General features: G+C 42.9%; 1 protein-coding gene across 1 annotated transcript; it reads left to right on the plus strand.

Moving 5' to 3' along the window:
• The first annotated feature begins 508 nt into the window (after nucleotides 1-508).
• On the plus strand, nucleotides 509-1,633 carry LOC146864195 (uncharacterized). Its single transcript, XM_085639011.1, has one exon. The coding sequence runs from the start codon at nucleotides 509-511 to the stop codon at nucleotides 1,631-1,633; it is 1,125 nt and encodes a 374-aa protein (XP_085495137.1).
• The last annotated feature ends 21,672 nt before the right edge of the window (nucleotides 1,634-23,305 follow it).

Consider the following 23,305-nt stretch of genomic DNA (forward strand, 5'->3'; position numbering starts at 1 on the left):
GGCGTTTAATTCTGAGGGTTGGTTGGTTTGGCAAACCGGTTCAGATTCTTGTCAACGTCGATTTTTAACACTGACACCTGGGTACACTCAAGTCAGGGTAGATCCTCGTTTTGAATCATCACACACTGTAACTACCTACTCTGTGGGTAAGTTATGCCAGTCATGGCTGCAACATTCCACATTAGCGTCAGTTAAGCTTCATTTGTCACGTTTAGATGACAAAATTGATTTGAGTGATTTTATTAAAGGTCCTGCAGTAGGCAGGTCCAAAAGATGGGTATATGCTATTTACAACGAAGTTTGGAAATTGTCGCAAATTGAGGCTGCCTCCAGATTACGTGCAATTGACCAGGCCAATATGGAAAAAGTGTTGGCTGTGATTGATAATAGTATAAATACCTTGTCTTCTAGAATTTACACTTTAGATAATATTGTTTCATCTGTCGTAGATATTGTGCAGGATGATTTGTCTGTGTTGTACCATGGCCAGAATCAGTTGCGTTCTGTTATGCAATTTGCATGGACTTTGCAAACGTTAAAGGCAGGGAAAGTTCCATGGGATTACATGAATGTTTCCTCTTTGTTCCTCCCTTTTAATTTGACTGCAAAGCAACAGTTTATGTCTATGAAGGATGCCACTTATTCATTACTGCACATTGAGAAATTAGAACCTTTGCCTTTCTCTATTGCCGAGTTAAATTCGGCCACGTGGCTTATTCACGGCGTAATCACTTTATCTTTTTCGCTTTTAAAGTTTAGCTCATGCATGAAACATTATGCTCTTGGCAGGTATGAACAACTTGGTAGTGCGTTCCTGCACGAAGTTTGGTCGCTCCCATTTACATATAGATGCACGCGGGAGGGCACAGAGGTTTATCTGAAAGGTGAGGAATGCACTTCTGCTCCTGATCATTCTGTAGTGTGTAGACATATACAATTACATGGTGCTTGCAATGTACACGCTCCTAATCTAGCCTGCGTTTTGAAAGGTGTACCTGTACCAGTTATAACCACTTCATTTACACGGCTTGCTAACGGTAGTTATTTGCTTTTAAATAATGAGAATTGCTGTGGGATGCTAAAGGGCATTCCGTACATAGTCACTGTTTCCCAGCGTGTACTTTGCTGTAATAATGTCCTTTTCCCGCCCCCACATGGCCGGCTCGATGTTTCTATCTGGCCTTCGATTCCAACCTTGAGCGCAGTGTTCAACCAGATGAGCAGAATAAGGGCTCTTTTGTCTCAAAGGGAGGTCGCTTTAACTTCATCCCGTGAAACCTTTCTTCTGCACGTGGCAAACACCCGCACGGAGGTGCAGGCGCTTTTGAATACTGACCTCCCCATCCATTTTGGAACGTTGATACAGACTATCTTTAATGCCTCGTCTACGACGGGCATAGTCCATTTTTTTAAACTAGTGGGCTCCGGCCTCGTGACCTCCTTTCAGACTATTTTTGGTGTGATTCCCGCATTTTTTCATTCTATTTTTTCCAGCGTCTTCGGAGGTCTTCCTTTGCTTCTTGCCCTTATTGCTGGAATACTTTTGCTGGTTTGCGTCCTACGCAATGGCTGCGCAACTTGCGTACAGAGACAACATGCCCCAGCTGTTTCATCTGCGCAACCGGATGCTTGAATACTATGGCACGTTGCCCCTGGCGACTTTAAGTGTCGCGTATGGATTGTCCTTCCGGTTTCCGTTCTTTACTTGTGTACAACCCGTCTTTCACTGCCTGGATTGTCCTTTCCAGTGGGCTCTGGATTTGTGCCTTTCAACCTCAGTGTCACCTGAACCGGATTTTGGTCGACTGATGGACCCCTTAACGGCTCATGAGTATGAATGTTCTGGTGTCGGGTTTATGGCCTTGGGTGCGGCACATGGAGTCCTTGGTAATTGGGCCATCGAAGAGGCTGCGATTGACTTTCTGGAACGCAGTTATATCGAGGAACCTTCCTGTTGTCCCCGTGTGGTGCTGGAAGCTCCAATTGTGAGTGAACACGTGTGTTCCTTTCCCCTGTTAAACTGGATGGCAGATACTTTTGCGGAACGCTCCAATGATTTCCTCTTGGAGGCTGTTGCAACTTATTGTGCCTATACTTTTATGGATTGACTTTTTATCTTGGTCGACCCTTGATGTATCGATTGGTGTTGTTTTTTCCCATTTTTTCCTGTTTTTTTTCCACCTGACGACATTTTTTTTCCCTGTTTTTTTTTTTTCTTTTCGAACTTACACTTACCTTATATGGACTTATAGTTCATGCCCTTGGTTCCGTTCTTTCTAACTTGAACTCTGCGTTCTTGATAAGTGCGCCCCTAGTGGTTAGTAGTCCGATCAAAGGGGGAGGTAGTGTGGGTTAACCACGCCCTATGTACAACGCTAAGTTAGCATAACCTCGATGGCAGTTAGAAAGCGAGCTTGCTGCTTCTGCTGCTTTTGCAAGCGACACTGTTGTTACATGTTATTCATTCGAGAACTGCTGACTCGACTTTGCTTCACATGAGAACCGTCTGTTGTTTAACATCCTTAACAGCGAGCAGTGACCTTGGTCTGTACACCGTGTAAGGAACGAGTCTGGGTCACTAGACGGGGCAGGTTGTTGTGTTTAGGTTGATCGTACCACTTTTTAGCCATAACATACATACAGCTGCCAATACCTGAAAGACGAGCCCTTTAATATTACAGAGCAGCATGTTTTCTGTTACATTCGAAACGAAGAGCTGATGCAGGAGAGAGCCTAGCTGTTCCTGTGATGTGATTCCACTAAGCTGATCTATAAGGTATGGGGTCCCCCATGCAAGCCTAAGAGACCTTCTATTAGTCTAATAATACCTTATTAGTTGCTAGAGAAAGGAGGGTGGTTGTGTTCCACGGTCATTATTATTATGATTGCTCCTTTTATTTTCTATGGTATTGTAACAATGCTGATGGTGCTGATCCTAACCATTTGCCTGCTTGTGTTAGCCAAAGTACTGCATCTTAGGACGCGAGGTTCATAAAATAAACTCTTTAAACTTTTTCCGTGTCTTTGTTATTCTGTTGTGGACTGATATATAGCTACCAACGGGTATTTCGGGTTCCCACCACTCCTGAGAGTATCTAAGTCGCTTGTTCTGGGTTGTCTATACATTGGGACCGCCGAGCTAAATCTCGGATAACGAATGTGACACTAAGCTAGTCGGATAGGGGTTCTTAGTTCTGAGGGGAGTTTCTGGTACACCACAATTCTCTGAAGTCCTGGTTTCCTGCGCATAGTTCTGTGCATAAGCAGAATCCCTGCAACACAAGCACTGTGGAAGGACAGAACCGACAGGCACACCACATGAAAGAGACCAGTGGCAGACAAATCAGAGCCGCAGGAGCGACACAACCACCGTGCAGCATACGCACATAAGCAGAATTGCACCTCAACATTGGCAACATCCCGGTACAAACAGCAACCTCTCCACAACTGAATACAGGACACAACTGGGTCGGCAAATGTGCAAAACCAGGCAAATCACATCTGTAACCCCAGGGATATGTAACATGACAATGCACAATTCCAACCTGTAACCTGCAAATATGTTTTATTCACACATGAAGTGCAATTGGACATCTACTATTGTCCCATGATTGCCACGGACGGACACAATGTGACGTGCTCATGAGAAGTAGGTGTCAATGTTGTAGTTCCTATGGGCCATTCCTGTCGCAGCTGCAGTGGGATGTGGGCCACCAACCCTATCACCATCATCATCGTCCGGTACCTCTGGAACTGGGATCCACGGGGCCCTGGTGGGAACACAGATTTTGTGTGAAGGAGAGTAGGATCTGCACTTATGTTGCTCCCACTTTTATTCTGATGTTAACACTGGTTTCTGGCTATAGTCTGACTGGGACCCTGCTAATCAGGGCCCCAGCCTCTCTGTTCTCTCTGAACAACTTGGAGTGCATATTAGATGCACTAGTGATTGGATACTGTGGTACCTTATGAGCCCCTAGTATATGGTACCTTAGGTACCAAGGGCAAAGGTACTTCACAGGCCTACCAGGGGCTGAAGCATGTATTTTGCCACCCCTGGGAAGCAGACTAAATCTGACACCACAGGCCTGCTACTGCAGCCTGGGTGAGGTAGTGTTAGAACTCCTCACTGAGATATAGGATCACTATGTCTCTACCTACACACACATATAAACCTATCAGTCACCCCTAAGGTAGGCCCTATCAATCCTGAGGGCAGGGTGTGCCTCTGCCTGAGCAGGGACCCTCTGCAGCTCTCACAGTCTATTCTATGTGGCTGTTTGTGGATGCGGTTAAACCATATACTCTTAAGTGCATTATAACCTCGCGGTAAATGCTAACTCTGGGATGGCTGCATCAAAACATGTCGTGTTTGGTGTCAAATGCTTTGGAATCATACCCCCACAACAGTAACCGGTGTGGGAGTATGATCCTACCCTTCTAGAGGAATAGACATGTACCCACTGTGGAAACACGGTAGAATCCTGAAGAGCCCTGGCATCACAAAATGGATGCCACCAGCACAGACACTGGGCTGCCCTCCTGCTGCTGACCGAAACTCGCAGTGGAGGAGGCCCAACAATAGGCATCCTGTCACAGGAAGGTGTAACCACCTTCCAGACAGGATTTAGTGTATTGGGGCTGGGTGGGTGCACTCCTAGAGCGCTTTGAAGTCCTGCACTGGGGGAGCAGTAGGCTCCTCTGTGCATATGCCAGCTCAAACCGGTTCAGGGGCTACCTGCCCCTGCCCTGGCGTGAAACTGGACAAAGGGAAGTGGGTGTAGCCACCCACTCCCCTGACCCTCCCATAGGTGGGGTCATAGAGCTAGTCCCTCCCTTCCTTCTAGTATAAGTTAGGGAACCCTTGCCATTGCAAACTAGATATCCCTGGATGATGCTCTGAAGAAGAATCCTGGATCTTCGACGTTCCACTACCTTTGGAAGACTGAAGAATCTCCCTTGAATCAAGGAGTGACTCCCCTGCTTGGCAGGCACCAAAACTTTGCATCAACGGTCGCAAACTTTCCCGCTCCCGCGGAGTCCAAAGTCCCTGCAGCCCCGGAAGTAGATTTCCTGACTTCTCTATGGCCATCGTGAGTCCCCAGCGTTGCTGAGGCAAGTGGACCCCACGAGTGACGAGGAACAGCAAAACCCATGTACCGTGCACTATTATCGAGTGCAACCCCTTCACGACGTTCTACAAACTTGTGCATTGGACCACGTGTGGTCCAGGCCTCCAGCCAAATTTCCTCCGAAGATCAGCGGCCTACCTCATCCTGAGTGACCGTTGGCTCCTGGTGAGTGAATCCTCCCAAGGCATCTTTGCAATCCCTTGCCGGTTTGCTTGTGGGTCCCCAGAAGACTTTTCTACAGAACCAAAGGCCTCCCCTGGTTTCTCCAGGCCTGCCCTGACTTACCCTCACTGGGTGAGTCCCTCAGACCTTGCTGGTCTGCACCGCTGACTTTTTACACTTTCCACGAGACTTGCTGTTGCCAAGACTTGTTGGCTCCAATCTGGTCGCTGACACCGCAGTAAGCTGCAGACTTTGTGGGACACGCCGAATCCAGCTCCTGGTCATTGTCAACACCTCCTGGACCTTGTGGCTGAAGAGTCAAGACACCCGTGATCACCTGAAATCACCCGACGACTGTGGGCATCCATCTTCCTTGCCCCGTGTGACTTTGAACACTGTCTCCTCTGCTTTCAGGTTTTCTTCTGAATCCAGCCTTGGATTCCACCGGACACTTCTCCTGTCTTCACAAGCAGCAAGTCTTCTTTGCCTCCCATTGAAAACGACGCCGCGACCCGACACCAAAAGACACCTATGCACCCGGCTTCCCTGGGTGAGGTAACTCCAGCATGACGGTGCTCCTGTGTATGTTGACTCTAGAACTACTTACCCTGTAAGTGACTTGCTTGTAGAGTCTCCCGAAATATCCTGGAACTTTAAAATTCCAACCGCGACTTGCTCCATTGAAGTCTATTGGGATCCGCGGCTGTGTACTCACACTGCATGCGTCTCCTGTGGGTCCTTTACTTACCTGCCTTGGGTGGATTAGTGAGGCCCCAGCGCTTCTACAGGCCCTAGGCCTTGTCCCCTCGCAAGTCGATCTTCCTAAGTCTCTTTTTTAGTATATGGTCTGGTACGCCCCTAGGGCCCCAGCCATATTTGTGCTTAACTTGTTGTGAGCTGTTGATTTTTGCATATGTTCCTGACTTCTAATCTCATAAAGAGATTAGTAGAGTGTGTTAGAAATAAATACATATATATATTTTATATATATACCTGTGTGGTGTCCTTTCATTTAGTAATTCACGAGAGTATAAGGTAAAACAAGCTGCTTTACATTCCTCTAAAGACTTAGCCTGAAGGCTGCACTCCACAGCTACCACTAAGATAGCTTTCTTTAAAAGGTTGTCTTAAACCTATCTACCATAAGACTCGAATTGTACTGGTGCAAGGTGGCCACTTTAACTAGTGACCAGCATATACCAGGCCAACTTCTCACATTGTGCAACACACAACATGCAACAATCATCTTGCACACGACGTCTGGGCTGTACAGGAGCTTCCCACCTGTGCAGTCCAGGCACCTGAAACGTGACTTCAACACGCCAAATGTGCGTTCAACGATGCCCCTGGTGCATATGTGGGCCGCATTGTACTGCCTCTGGGCGGGTGTGTTCGGGTCCCGGAGGGGTGTCATCATCCAAGGGCAGAGTGCATATCCTAGATCACCTTTGACAGTGCAGGGAGAAAAGAGTCAATACTTGGTTTGACAGGATGTGATGGCAGGCCCACCAATTCAGTGATTCCTGTGCTGGCTGTGTGTGGGGGAGTGTAAGCCAGCCCTCAGGGAGTAACTGGTGCTGGCAACTACACTAACAGACATAAGGCACTCAGACATGCAATGTCAGAACCACAAGGGGGGATGACTCGAGTTGCATAGGGCCAGTGGCACCGGATGCACAGTGGCCGACCCGGCCCCTCCGCCACAGGACGTTGACCTGCGGGAGAATGGGGCAGGGTCATGAGGGCAGAGCAGTGCCTCACATGTGTCATGGCTGTGATGGAGTGGGTAAAATATTTTCTTTTTATATACCCAATCCATTTATATATGTTTATATTAAAACACAGACAGAGCAGGGCTATCGGACCGGCTGTGTGGAACGAGGATATGCTGAAGCAAGATTAATTATTAGCTAAGAGGAGGTTAATCAACAAACTGAAATTACGGGAATAATAATGGATGTGGAAGTGTCTGGAAAAAAGATGGTGGTTTCTAGCTATTGAGCTGGATTATTGGATCTGTTGTGGAATATATGGGGATATATTATTCCAAGATTAACTAACTGATATATAGAGGTATGGAATGAGATACTGAAATTATTGGCAAGTGTTAGGAAACGAAGAATTGGAGAGAGTACGGAAGGAAAAGAGAGCATAGATTTGCAAGGATTGTTTCAAGTAACATTGAGCCCTGATGATGTCCTAGATAGGACGAAACGCGTTGGCTGTATAATTGTACATATTGAGCATTGTATTGAGCATTAAGCTGTACAACTGTATATACTAAGCATCATTTATTTGAATTGATTTATTACAAAGTGTATAATTTTGAATATTGCTGGTATAAATGAATCAATGCATCAGTTCTACATGTGATGGTTAAGATGGAAACCAATGTATAGGTTTATTGGAATACTTTTGAATAATTGAAACAATTAGGAAGGAAATACACAAATAATTATAAAGAATAAGGAATAAAAACAAATAACTCAAATTCATTTTGTACTACAACATTTATTTGTTTATAACATGTAACATTACTCCGCTCCTTTCTATTATACTTTGTATGTTTATATTAAAACGATTAATTAATAATTTTAATAACTAATAGTTGATGTGTAAGGACTAAACCAACCTTATTAACCGAAAGAATACACGTGGGAATGCAAATGCATGGCTAAAATGAATAAGTGAACTAAGTTTGTATGCATATTAAAACAATAAATGTTGCTTGAGTAATGTTATTATGATTTGCGCTTAAATAAACCAGCATTAACGGCTTTTGAATGTTGCATATGGCTAGATAAATGCATACACATAAGGGTATTAGCAAGGGAATAACACTGTATTAATCATTTCTATGTATTAATTACGATTTTGTGTTTCTTTGCTTAAAGTTGACTATTCTGGCCTACCAAAAGATGGCCGCCGACTGAAACCTAACTAAAGTACATTACTTCATCATTTGAACAATGGAGAAAGGCGCCTGCACTGACTTCGTTCGTGTCCCTTGTGTGACCTGTCAGACCATGCCCATGAAGACTACTTTGGGCGAGGTGCCAATGCCCCTGAACGTGAAGCAAATGTTGCTATTGGAAATATGAACTGTCGAACCCAACCTGTTTCCAACAAACTGATACATTTAGGACTACAGATTAGTCTTTCCCATACATTTGCTTTGAGGCTTCTTCCACATGGGAAAATTGGAAAATGTTTCCTAATGTATTGAGATGTATTTGAATTCAGCCAATCGTTGGCCTGCGAAATGAGAAAATGTAACTTTAATATGTAAATTTTAGTATAAATATTAGTAGACTAGAGAGGGAATAGGCAAACGCTAGACGCCACTTCATCCAGAAGCTATTGACGGAGAATCGATGATCAGAGATCTTTATGCTGACGGAGAGGACGGAGACTTTATAACTCTGATAAATTTACTGAGGACCAGTTCTGACTTAGAAAACGACAATTCGCCAGAATAGGTAAATATGACAAAAGATGATATTGCATTATTAGGATTTAACCTGCATATAAATTAGATAAAGAAAATCATTATTTTAATTACTGTGTCGGGTGATTATTTCCATTGAAATGTTTATTGATTAATTTGAGAGTAAAAGTATCATTGAACTAAATAACAACTAAATTATTTGATCGACCTCTTGATGGAGGAATTGTTAGGGTGATTCAGGAGAAGTGGTTTCCTCTATCAAAAAGAACAGTTGTGGTTGGGATTTGATATCCCTTTGTAGGCACGGATAGTTTGAGAGAATGAATGTTGATGTTATGGGCCCCACCAGCGTATGATGTGTGTATGTGCGTGTGACTGAGAAATCATTCTGTCCGTGGAAGCAAGGGGAAATTTAGTAATCAGAACTGCACCAGTATTTCTGGTAGCTAGAGATGGTTTTTATTGTTTTGGTTTAATGATTTTGGCATGTATATAGCTTATCGATTATTGATTGGTATTGAAATATGTACTAACAATATATGTTGAAGTCGTATTGAGTTTTATGTTGTCTGTACGGCTTCTGGGATGTAGGAAGTCGGGAATTGATAACAGTTCCGTAGCAGAGCAGAGGTAAGTGCTGCTCTCGGGAAAGACGGGATTGTGGCTGCCCGTAGGTACACGGGAGAAACGTGTGACAATTGAAGTTGCACGACGCATTGTCTGGGTTCGATTCGGTAGCATCGCCGAGTGTTACCATTAGTGATATTTTCTGTGTGAGAAAGGTGTGAATGATAGCAAAGGGTTATCTGTGAAATTTTGGTCTTAGGTACCAGGAAACCAATTGGCATACCGATAACGCTTATCACTTAAAAGGTAGCAGGTGTTCTCAGAGCTTGTTAGAAGGACAAAGTAGAGGTAAGCGCTGCTTTGTTAACGTATGTCAAAATTCTGTAGTAGGACAGACTGTTTGCTGTTCTCGGAAAAGACAGGATTCTGTGTGAATGAACTATATTTTCTTGTGTGAAAGCGCGTGAATGAAATAGCATTCGGGTTAATTGCGAAACTCTGGATTTATTTCTCAGGAGCATTGCGTTTCCAACTATGTGTCTTAATTCTGGAGAAAACAGTTAATTGATGCTTGGTAGAAGGGTGAAGTAGAGGGATGTGCTACTTTGCCAACGGACGTAATGATTCTGTAGTAGGGCAGAGGTAAGCGCTGCTCTCGGAGAAACAGGATTCTCGTGGGAAAGGTCTTTTGCTATTCTGTGGTTAGCGAAGCAGACAATGGATATGTTTGTATGTTATAACTAACAAGTATTGTAAAATTTAAACAAAGTCTACCGAGTAGTTTTGTAAAGGAGGGGTAGACTGGAGACAGGAGTCAGGAGCAGGAGCTGCTGCAGCGACTGCTGACGTCAGGAAGACCGCGCTGGGATTGGACGGCTAGTTAGAGGGGTAAAAAAAAAAACGCTCTGGATTGGTGCGTCAGTGTAAACCCACGCTAGGATTGGAGATTGTGACAGTGACGTAGATGCTCCAGGATTGGTGCGTTAGTGTGAGTCGCGCAGGGATTGGAGATTGTGACAGTGACGTAGACGTGCCAGGATTGGTGCGTGAGTAAGGGTCGCGTTGCTATTGGACTAAAGATCGTACAGTCGAAGACAAGACTAAAGGGTTGACGTGAGAAAGGAAGATGTATTATCATTCACCCGAGAAAAAGAAGAAATCCTTGTTTAGTAAAATAAAAGGATGGTTTGTGAAAGACAAAGAGATTGTGATTAGGGAAGGACCGTTACTTCCTCCGACGAAAACACCCGCATCCTTCATGGTTGCGAAATATGGGTACCATACTTGCATCTGGTTAGACAATTGGGCGAAGTATACAAAGGAAGACGGAGTTTTAGCGTTTCCAGGAAATGGTTCCTTTAATTTGGCAATATTAAGGAATTTACGGGAGAGGATGATGAGCTTAGATCCGCGACCTAGGCCTACACAGTTCGAGGCTTTGACTGAATGGGAAGATGAGATGCATGAGCGAGAAAAACAGAGAAATGGCAGTAGATATAGATATATGTTCGGACGGCCAAATTATCGTGAAACTCATTGTGATCGAATGAGAAGGTGGCGAGACGCAAGTATGACTGAAGGACTGTTTCCCGTAAGAACTGCAGGGGAAAGTGAAGGAAGGAAATGCGTAGAGAAAAAACGTAATGTAGAACCCAGGAAGTACGGAGCAAATGAAATAGAAGATGATGTACTAGATGATATGTTTTACAAAAATCCACCTCCATACAGGCAGGAATCAGAAACGCCAACCGCAGGTACACCAGTGAGGGAAACTCTGCGAATCATTAAAACAGAAGTTACGACTCCAGAGGTAAAGAGAAGGAATTCTCTTAGGGAACGAGAGATGGAAAATAAGGTAGAGAGTGAAAATTCGAGGGAACTAGCAAAAACCACGTTAGAACTGACAGAGAAAATAAGAGAATTGACTAAAAATCTAGAAGCAGTTACAGTCCCTGTGACCATAGGTCCAGTTATGCCCATTTTTGAGAAGCATAAAGAAAGTGAGCATGGTCTAACAGTTCCGTATGTGAACAATAGACAGGCGGAACAGCCCCTGATGAGAGCAAAAGAGAATCCTTGGAGACACACCATGAGTGAAGGTGAACTACATGTGTCAAATAACCCATTTTATAATCCTGATACTGTAGAGAGAAGCAGAAGGGTAGGGGGACCAATATTAGAACCACAGAGACTGACGGAACCAGGGAATGTAGAAAAATCAGTGGGTATAACTACAGACGAATTGAGCGAATGGTTGAAGGGCTTGCAAGGTAAAGAGAAAGAATCCCATACCATTGATGTGGCAAAATTACGGATGGTGTTAGAAGAATTAATAGTAGGGACCATCCCCACAGAAAAGCTGAAAAATTACCAAGATGAGGAATTGTTGTTTTTATGTAAAAGCCTCACTTGGAGAGCAAAGAATTTACATGACAGACTAGCAGAAATAGCAAGTGAAATGGGAATTGACATGGACAAGGTAAAAGCTTTACAGAAGCCTTACCGAGTGGATTTCACGGAAAAGGATGTTGAGAATCTGAACATTGCAGGACGAATAGGGCAGATTAGGGACATAATCACAGTGTTGAGGAAATGGGGAGATGTGGACAAATGGAAAAGCAGGTGGTATAGGAAGCGGGATGATACCTCAGACAGAACTTTTTCAGCATTTCCTGTGAGAGAAAAGGAAAAGGTAGTGACAGAATTCCCCATGAGAGAGATTCCAGGAGGGGGATATGTGCATGTCCCATGGACAAGACAGGACATTTTGTCATTTACAAATGACTTCCCTCGATTACGAGAAAAGCCGGTCGAGTGGTACAGACAGGTAGACAGATTTGTTAAATTGTCAAAAGTGCTGTGGATTGATCTGAATAGCCTATTTGATATAATAGTGCCAGCAGACTTATGGGCAGAATGCAAGATAGTCATAGATTGGCCAACTAAAGAATACCCGAGAGATCCCAAAACAGGAGCACCAGACCCTGAGGTAATGAAGAAATATGAACAAGTTATGGTGTTTTTGAAAAACAAAGTGCCTCCCAAAGAGACAGACTGGGTTAAAATAGATCGAACACATCAAGAAGCGAAAGAATCAGTTCACGCTTACTATGAAAGGCTAATATTAGCTTTCAAACAGTTCAGTGGAGATGACAATTTGGGAGAAAAGGACCTAAGTCATTTTGTGTACAGATTTGTGTATGGTTTGCGTCCCGAAATTGGGGAAATGATTAAGCAGCATACCGTGGACTGGCAAAGCAAGAAAATAGATGAGATCCTAAGGCATGCTAAATACTTTAGTGATGAGATTGAGGCAAAACAGCGAAAACTAAAAGAAAAGGCAATGTGGGCTCAAGTGAAAGTCGCAGAGAGACAGGAAGCTCAGCTGGTTGAACAAGCTAATAACCCAGGCATTAAACCGAGATTTGGCCCAGGAAAAGGAAAGGTTAATATAGAAGAAGCTAAAAAGAAGTTTCCGTGCCACAATTGCGGAAGATTAGGGCATTGGAAATCCGAGTGTAAATATCCACCAAGTACTAATAATTAAAATCCATCATTGAATCCACAGGTGCAGTGTGTGGTGGGTGGCCCACCGCCGCAACAGCAGAAGGCTGTTAATCCACAGAATCAGGTGCCAAAACCGCCATTACCGCAAAGCAGGAACACCCAAAGATATAGCAAAGAAGCAGGATTCTACAATGAAGAACAGGTAAACAAACCGCAACGCACGAGCGCTGTGTCACAATATTGGCTGCGAAATGACGAGAGTGAGTCAGAGGAGACTTATTGACGGTGCCGAGGAGAGGAAGAAGGGTGCGTACTTGGCGCAACTCTAGAAATAGATCAGACAGGACCATTTGTGGATGGGAAAGTTAATGATGAAAACATTACTTTTCTAGTAGACACTGAAGCTACGCGATCTACTGTCAGGTCAGCAGATGTGAAAAATCTTCCTCTCTCGGATGAAACAATCCAAGTAGTTGGTGTGTCAAACACTCAGATTAGGACCTACCTTACCGAACCGGTAATGGTTAAAATAGGGAAATTCACAGACATGCAACGATTCGTGGTGTGCGATACTAGTCCTGTGAATCTGTTAGGAAGGGATCTTCTGTGCAAAATGAATTGCACCATATTCTATACTCCAGATGGAATAGCATTTGAGACACCAGATGAGGATGTACTGTATAAGATGACAATAGCTAATCAAGAAAATGGAATTACAGGAACTTATGCAGTATTTAACCCAGATGAATTACCCAAAGAATTGAAGCAGTCAGTGAAGGCAGGAGTCTGGGGGCCCGATTCACAGAACTAATTTAAGACAAAATCCTAAACTTACTACCATTTTGGTATTCACAGAAGGCACTTACTCATTTTGGTATTCACAGAAGACACTTACTCACTTCGGTATTCACAGAAGTTAGGAGTCCTAACTTTAGGACTCCTAAATGCCTTCTGTGAATACCGAAAGTCTTAAAATTAGGATTTTTCTCAGTTTAGGAGTCCTAAAGTTAGGACTCCTAACTTTACTACCACTAAAGTGAGAAAAATCCTAATTTTAAGGCTTTCGGTATTCACAGAAGGCATTTAGGAGTCCTAAAGTTAGGAGTCCTAACTTTACTACTACTAAATTGAGAAAAATCCTAATTTTAAGGCTTTTGGTATTCACAGAAGGCATTTAGGAATCCTAAAGTTAAGACTCCTAACTTCTGTGAATACCGAAATGAGTAAGTGCCTTCTGTGAATACCAAAATGAGTAAGTGCCTTCTGTGAATAACAAAATGGTAGTAAGTTTAGGATTTTGACTTAAGTTAGTTCTGTGAATCGGGCCCTGGGATTTTACTGGAGAAGATGTAGGCCTTATGAGAAATATAGATCCAGTAAAGATTACATTAAAAGAAGGAGTAGTTTATCCAAACATTCCCCAATATAGACTGACACCGGAAATAATTGAAGGGGTGACACCTTTAATTGAGAAAATGATTCAACAAGGAGTGTTGAGAGAAATAATGAGCAGTCCATGTAACTCACCTATAATGGGACTGAAAAAGCCCAATGGGAAGTTCAGGATTGTGCAAGATTTGAGAAGGATTAACAAGATTGTTGTGTCATGTTGTTCCATTGTTCCAAATCCATCAGTGATTTTGTATCAGATTCCCCATGATGCAGAATGGTACACAGTAATTGATTTGTGTCATGCTTTCTTTTCCATTCCGTTGCATCATGACAGCCAGTCGATTTTTGCATTTCGGTTTGGAGAGCGTATTTTGGCATGGTGCCGAATCCCACAGGGGTACACAGAGAGCCCCTCCATTTTCAATCAGTTGCTAAAGAAAATCTCTGGAAAGTCTTACCATGCCTGAAAATTCAGTTTTGGTTCAATATATTGGCGTCCTATTGGTGGCGTCAAAAACACGCGAAGCTTGTGAAACGGACACAATAGCTTTGCTGAATCATTTGGCAGATGGAGGACTAAAGGTATCTCCGACAAAATTGCAATACTGTAAAAAAGAAGTACAATATTTGGGTCATACCATTGAAAAAGGGCTGAGAAAAGTAACCATAGACAGGATCAGAATTATTAGAGGAATGAGAGCTCCAATGACCCAAAGAGAGGTGGAATGTTCCTAGGGATGGTTGGTTACTGTTGTCAGTGGATAAGTAACTTTTCCCTGATTGCCAAACCATTGGTAAAATTGACGAAAAGGGAGGTTAAAGACCCCCTTGAACTGAACAAAGAAGAATTGGCAGCATTTAGACAGTTAGAGAACAGTCTATGTGAAGCCCCAGCTTTGGGAATGCCAGACTATGAGAAAGAATTTGAATTATACTGCAGTGAGAGAAATGGATGTGCACTCTCAGTGTTAATATAGAAACATGGAAGACAAAGGATACCAGTTGCATATTTTTCGTCAATGTTAGATCCAGTGGCGGTAGGTCTGCCAGGATGCCTGAAAGCAGTAGCTGCTACATGCCGAAGCCTAGAGCAGAGTGAGGGAATTGTGATGGGGTATCCAGTAAGAGTGTTCATACCTCATAATGTGGCGATCCTTTTAACAAGGAGCCGAACACAGTTCATGTCACATAGTCGGCTGACTAAGTATGGGAAGGTCATTCTAGGTGCAACCAATGTGAGTCTGGAAAGATGTGTGAATGTGAATCCAGCTACACTTTTGCCTGATGCAGAGAGAGTGGAGGTAAGAGATGATGTTGATCATGATTGTTTGGATGTGCTTGATTTTTGCACAAAACCTCGACCAGACATAAAAGATTTACCATTGCCAGAAAGTGATTATGTGTTGTTTGTGGATGGGTCGTGCTTGAGAACAGACGAAGGATTGTTGAGTGCGGCCTATGCTATATGCACAGTTGCTGCAGTCATAGAGGCATCACACTTGAAAGGAGTTAAATCCGCTCAAGTAGCAGAACTAGTGGCAATGACAAGGGCATGTAAAATTGGGAAGAATGTGAGAGTGACTGTGATAACAGACAGCCAGTATGGCTTTGGAGTTGTCCACGATTTTGGCCAACTTTGGCTGCAGAGAGGTTTCCTGACCTCAAGTGGAACTCCTATAAAGAATGCAGAAGTGGTGGGAAAATTGCTTGAAGCAATACAGTTGCCAAAAGAACTGTCAGTGGTAAAATGTGCTGCTCATAATCAGGGTAGTGATTATATCACTACTGGGAATCGCTATGCCATGGCTCAGTACTGTGCCCGAAATCAATATTCGATCAATAGGGCCAAGGAAAAGGAAATGTTTTCTTGCTCCATAATGTTTACTAACGTTGTGGGAACATGGGAAGAAGTGAGGCAGTTACAGGATGAAGCAGGAGATGAAGAAATGAAGCAGTGGGTAAAAGCAGGTTGTGCACCAAGGGAGAAAGATCATGTGTGGGTCTATCGGGATGGAAGACCAGTAATGCCTGATAGCATGATGTCAACCATGGCACGGATGTATCATGGCCAAGGACATCTGGGAAGAGATGCCATGATAAGGGCTTTTAAGCAGACCTGGTACAATGCAAAATTCAGGTTGATAGCTGAGAGTCTCTGTCAAAGATGCCTAATATGCCAGCAGTACAATCCTGGAAGGAAAACAGTGGTGAGCCTAGGCACAATAGGCCGAGAGGGAGGACCCTTCACCAAAATGCAAATAGATTTCATTGAAATGCTCCCTTATAACAAGTTGAGGTATGTTCTGGTGGTGGTTTGTCTATTCTCCAGGTGGGTGGAGGCATACCCAACAAGAAGAAATGATGGAATCACAGTGGCCAAGCTCTTGTTGTGGGAATTCATCCCAAGATACGGGTTCCCAATAACCATAGAATCAGACAGAGGAAGACACTTTTACAATGAGATCATGGCATTGATTTGTGAAGCATTGGGTGTACAACAAAAACTACATTGTGCCTATCGACCAGAGGCTTCTGGTGTGGTTGAGCAAATAAATGGTACGATCAAAAACAGAATAGGGAAAATGTGTTTAGCCACAGGAATGAAATGGCCTGATGTCTTGCCTCTAGTCTTGATGACAATTAGATCTACTCCAGACAGAACTACAGGTTTGAGTCCCCACAAAATTATCATGGGATGAGACACGTATTTATTCCAGTCAACAAGTTGATGACAATAACTGATGACATGATTTTGGATTACTGTAAAGGCCTGGCTGACGCAGTCCATTCTGTGTTTCACCAGGTTGGAGCGGACGCCACCACCCTTGAGAGAAAACCAGCCCATGACCTAAGCCCAGGTGACTGGGTGAGAATAAAAGTCCACAGAAGAAGGAATTGCTTGGTTCCAAGGTGGGGAAGACCAAGGCAAGTTATCTTGACTACACCAACTGCTGTGAAGTGTGCTGGACTGAAAAATTGGATACATGCAAGTCACACTTTGAGAGTTCCAAATCCAGCAGATAGCATTGGAAAAGAATATTTCGATGATTCAGGATCAAGTGATGATTCAGGCGATGAGAATGCAAAGTCAAAAGAAAATCCTGAAAGGGGGGAAAAGGAGCCAAGACTAGTTCCAACTCCCAGAGAAGAAATTCTGAAGAAGAGATTGCAGATTTCAGATGGTTCAGATTCTGGAGATGAGCAAAACGCCAGTGGTGAGCGCAGAAAAAAGAAGAGAAAAGAAAAGAATGTCCCGTCAGAAGTAACATTTACACCAGACGAAAGAGTAGAAGAAGTTCCACCTGAGGAAATTCTGGAAGGAGAAGAAGGGACAGTCACAGAGAGAGAGGGACAGATTGCGGAAGACCCCCGAGGAGGTGTAGGGAACTGCAACACACAGCTAGGTGAAGGGACAAGTAGTCAGCAGGAAAATTGCGTGCCGGAGACCCGAGGAGGGACAGAAGTAGGGCAAACACAAGAGGTGGAAAAAGAGACTGTTGAAAAAGAAAAACCAAACGAGACAGAATCTGAAGATAGTGAAACTGAAATACCAGAGGGTCGAGTTCTAAGGAAGAGAACTTGGATTGAGGAAAGAAACAGTAAAGACAGCAAAACAAGAAGGAATGCTAAAGGAGATCTTTGGCCAAACAAAATAAAGAGACTAAGGTATCGATTGACACGAGTCAAACCCTCAGAAGCTGAACAAGTGAATGAAGTAACAAGTCAGCATAAAGAAAAGGAGGGAGAGACAGATGTGTCTGAAGGAAACAAACGATCGAGAAAACAAAACCAGAAGTATAAGTCACCTGAATGGACGTACATGGCACTGCCTGAACAAGGAGAAGAGGTAGATAGTCAAGGAAATTCAGAGGAGGCTTTACTGAAAGTAGTGAAGGAAGAAGAGACAGCGGAAATCCTGAGAGTTATCCTATCCGATATCAGAGAAGAAGCGGAAGATCAGGAAATTCTGTATGTGGATGATGAGGAGGAAGTGAAAAACGACGAGAGGCCAAGCTGAGCGATTTCAAGAAAGTCCTTGTAGAAAATATAAAGGATTGAATATGAAATTGAAATATTTGGATCACCTGATAAGGGCCTAGCTCTTGCAGGAAAACTACAAGAAGCGGAGTAGAAGAGGCTAAGTCAAAAGACACGGTCAATTTTAACAAGATGGCTAACATAGATGATAACAAGCGTAGATGTACCTTTATGAGAAGATGGTGCAAGACATGTTGTTGTTGTACAGGACTATTAATGCTTCTTTGGAGCGTACTCGCTCTTTTGATCTCTTTCAAAGTAACTTTAGATACACTAGAAGGGCATACAGAGAATATGACTAACATAGTGAAAAGTTCACAAAAGGTAGTTCCATTTAAAATAAGCACTGAGCACATGCACAAGGATAGGTCTATAACTGATTTTTCTAGCAATGTTTTTTCAAAATTATTGTATGAATATGTAAGAACAATGGACGTAAGGGATTGCTACGTATGTATGCAATTACCTGCCTCTGTTTCCGAAGGGGTGACTTATCATCACCTTCCAGCAACTTATGGAATAACATGTAGCGTTTTAACCAGTATATTTTATCAAGTAGGGAAATTAGAATATAATCTGTCTAATATAGATAACATTCTTGGACAATTGCCCATGAATAATAAATTGAATCCAGCTAAAACTGCTAATGTACTAGGAGAGATTTTTATAGAGACGTGGGGGCATATCAACAACAACCGGCGATAATTATCGCTAAGCGCACTTAGCGCTAGGATAATTATCGCCGGCTAGCGTGGATTTTTATCGCTGAGATAGCGTGCTATTAGCAACGCTTCTCTCAATAGCGCTGCTTTTTTTGACTCTAACTGGGTTAGCGATATTCTTGATAATAGGAGAAATGTCGCTTAGCGACATTTCTCCTATTATTTTACTCTGGAACGCCTCCTTTGCATCTCATTAGAGATGCAAGGGGAAGCGTAGAGTAAAAGGGTGCTAACATGCCAATTTGCATGTTAGCAACCTGTTGTTGATAGGGTGCTAGTTTTATCTCTGCTTTTTTGGCTTTTAAAGCCACAAAAGCAGAGATAAAGCCCTTGTTTATATGCCCCTAAAGAACTAACTTTAGAATATATTTTTAGGAACAATTTAACTTGCAGTTTGAAGACAGAAGAGAAAACCTTTCTAGATATGGTCGAAGAAAGGAGATTGAAAATACATAAAAATGCAGAAGGACATAAAGAAGGGGAAAACATTTGGGAAATAGATGGGAAAAAGGAGACAAAGGGTGATGCTAGACCAACAATAGCTATAGATTCACCACAGAAAGGCAAATTATGCATTATGAGGGAAAGATCCCAATATGATTATTATTATATAGGGACAAGTGAGTGTCATGATACATATTTTATTGCATCTGGATGGGGGTTCAGAGGCGGAGAAGATCCCGTCTTTCCCGGACTGTACTATATTTGTGGGAACAAGGCTTATTACAGGTTGCCCGACCATTGGTATGGCACATGTTATGTTGGCCTGGTCTTTCCAAAAATCTTTCACATGGATAGAGTAGAAAATAGTGGACCACATAACCTACTAATGCGTAGTAGAAGAGAAACTTATTTAGAAATTGTAGGTGATATTTTTGGAGCCTTGATACCAGCAGTGGGAATATCTTTGAATGCAAATAATATTTGGAAATTGTCAACCATAGTGGATCGCTTGTCAACAAGCACCGCTGGAGGATTTCTTTTGGTAAATACTGAAATGGTTGCCATGCGTGCTATGATTATGCAAAATCGACTTGCCCTTGATATCTTATTGGCAAAAGAGGGTGGAGTCTGTAGAATGCTGAAAGTTCAACATTGTTGCACTTACATTCCTGATGAAAGCAAAGATCTAAAAGTATATATAAAAAATATTACAGAACTGCATGATGAAATAAAACCACTGGAGGTTGAAAGTATCTGGACTAGAATTAGTAATAAGATGGCGTCTATTAAAACTTTCTTAGGTAAATTAGGTAGTACAATATTAGGGAAAATATTATTTCCATTAACGTGTGTGATTTTCATATTATTAATACTTAGATTAGGATGTATGTGTTGCAGACACAGAAGAAATAAAAAGAAAGTTAGATGAGAAATTATCAAAAAGAAGGAAAAGAAACAAGAAAGAGATTTTAACGAGATAGAATTGGAAGAATGGAAGGAGAGTATGTATGACAAAACAAAAAGAGAAGATGAAGGAGAAACAGAATTTTAATTGAGCAAGAAAACATATCGAATTTCCATAAAAGGGGAAATTAAATTGATTTTTTGTGGGTTTTGTTTGTGGTGATAAAATCACCAAAGGGGGGATTGATGGAGCGGGTAAAATATTTTCTTTTTATATACCCAATCCATTTATATATGTTTATATTAAAACGATTAATGAATAATAGTTGATGTGTAAGGACTAAACTAACCTTATTAACTGAAAGAATACACGTGGGAATGCAAATGCATGGCTAAAATTAATAAGTGAACTAAGTTTGTATGCATATTAAAACGATAAATGTTGCTTGAGTAATGTTATTGCGATTTGCGCTTAAATAAACCAGCATTAACGGCTTTTGAATGTTGCATATGGCTAGATAAATGCATACACATACGGGTATTAGCAAGGGAATAACACTGTATTAATCATTTCTATGTATTAATTACGATTTTGTGTTTCTTTGCTTAAAGTTGACTATTCTGGCCTACCAAAAGATGGCCGCCGATTGAAACGTAACTAAAGTACATTACTTCATCATTTGAACAATGGAGAAATGCGCCTGCACTGACTTCGTTTGTGTCCCTTGTGTGACCTGTCAGACCATACCCATGAAGACTACCCTGGGCGAGGTGCCAATGCCCCTGAACGTGAAGCAAATGTTGCTATTGGAAATATGAACTGTCGAACCCAACCTGTTTCCAACGAACTGATACATTTAGGACTACGGATTAGTCTTCCACATGGGAAAATTTGAAAATGTTTCCTAATGTATTGAGATGTATTTGAATTCAGCCAATCGTTGGCCTGGGAAATGAGAAAATGTAACTTTAATATGTAAATTTTAGTATAAATATTAGTAGACTAGAGAGGGAATAGGCAAACGCTAGACGCCACTTCATCCAGAAGCTATTGACGGAGAATCGATGATCAGAGATCTTTATGCTGACGGAGAGGACGGAGACTTTATAACTCTGATAAATTTACTGAGGACCAGTTCTGACTTAGAAAACGACAATTAGCCAGAATAGGTAAATATGACAAAAGATGATATTGCATTATTAGGATTTAACCTGCATATAAATTAGATAAAGAAAATCATTATTTTAATTACTGTGTCGGGTGATTATTTCCATTGAAATGTGTATTGATTAATTTGAGAGTAAAAGTATCATTGAACTAAATAACAACTAAATGATTTGATCGACCTCTTGATGGAGGAATTGTTAGGGTGATTCAGGGGAAGTGGTTTCCTCTATCAGAAAGAACAGTTGTGGTTGGGATTTGATATCCCTTTGTAGGCACGGATAGTTTGAGAGAATGAATGTTGGTGTTATGGGCCCCACCAGCGTATGATGTGTGTATGTGCATGTGACTGAGAAATCATTCTGTCCGTGGAAGCAAGGGGAAATTTAGTAATCAGAACTGCACCAGCTGCATTCCACATCTCCACACGTCCAGCCGTTGTGTGGCTGTGGTGCCATGAAATGTCTGTATTGGGTGCAGGGGTAGCCCAGGATGACCATGGAGTGGTGTAGTCGTGTCTGGTAGGTGGTCATGTAGTCTGCCTTGTCGAATGTGGCTTGGTCACGTGTGAATCCCCACAGATGTGCTTTGTGGGTTGGGGGCTGTGGGATGTGTGGTGTGTTGATTTGATACTTACCAATGAGCAGTCCCGTTCCATATGTGCCATCCTGGAAGCGCTGGTTGATGATGGACTGTCGGAAGATGAAGGAATCGTGTACACTGCCTAGGTAGTTGGCGACGACATTGGTGAAGAGTCCCCGGTGGTCCACTATTGCCTGCACATTGATGGAATGCGTGTGCTTTCTGTTGTGGTAGTAGTGTGCAGTATCCACAGGGGGCACAAGTGGAACATGTGTGCAGTCAATTGCCCCCAACACGGCCAGGAATCCGGCTATGGTGTTGAAGCCTTGGTTTGTCTACAGCTGTTCCTGTGCAGTGTTGGGGAAGTGAAGGTACTGAGCTATGAAGCTGAGGTTAGCATCCAGGACAGGTGTGATGAACTTTGATAGGGCTGGCTGTGAGACTCCTCTGACTCTGGGAGTTGTTGGTTGGAATGTCCCAGAGGCCAACAGGTGCAGCACAGCCAGCAGCTTTGTCTGAAGTGGGATGTTGGTTCTCCGCTGTGTTGGGACCGTCAGCCTGTGGGCGATGTGGGTCATGATGTGGAGAATGGTTGTCCTTTTGAGCCTGTAGTGGGCAATGACTTCCGCGGACGTTAGGTCTGTGAGAGTGGTGTGTTTTCGGTAGGTCCGCTGTCTTACTCTATGCTGCCCGGGGGGGCGGGTCCAGGTCCTGGGGGTGGTGGTGATGGTGGTCCTGAGGGTGGAGGCGGTGGGTTGTGGCCCTGTTGGGGCTCTGAGCTGCATGATGAGTAGCTCCATGGCGTCGTTTGTTCTTCGGGTATGGCTGTGTGCAGGGCTCCGTTGCCTACTGCAGGTAGGCGTCCGTCTTTACACCTGCTTGAGGCAGGTGCTAAATACCTCTGGCCACCGCTGCTTATCGCCTATTTTTGGTTCGCTTCGCAGTTCTGTCAGTTCATTGTGAAAGTGGTGCTGCTGTTTTTTTGTGTGTTTTTGCATGGGAACGCCTACTCTGCATCTCATTAGAGTTAGTTGGTGGTGTCCGCCGTGGTGTTAGATTTTGGGCCAGTTATCGCGGAAATACTGGCGTTGTCTGCAGTTTGCACCTGCTTGTGAATGGGGTGTTAAATCTATCTCCACTTTTGTTGTGTTAAGGTAGAGATAAATCGGAGTTGTCTCCTTGTGAATATGCCCCTTTGTGTTTTGCATTTGTAAAAAGTTTAATAAGTTATGTTATGTTCATT

This window comes from Triturus cristatus, chromosome 2_1 (genome assembly GCF_964204655.1).
Source record: "Triturus cristatus chromosome 2_1, aTriCri1.1, whole genome shotgun sequence".
NCBI lineage: Eukaryota > Metazoa > Chordata > Amphibia > Caudata > Salamandridae > Triturus > Triturus cristatus.

Bases quoted from the DNA above. Each gene is read 5' to 3' on its own strand.
- LOC146864195 (XM_085639011.1), top strand. From the start codon at position 509: ATGCAATTTGCATGGACTTTGCAAACGTTAAAGGCAGGGAAAGTTCCA.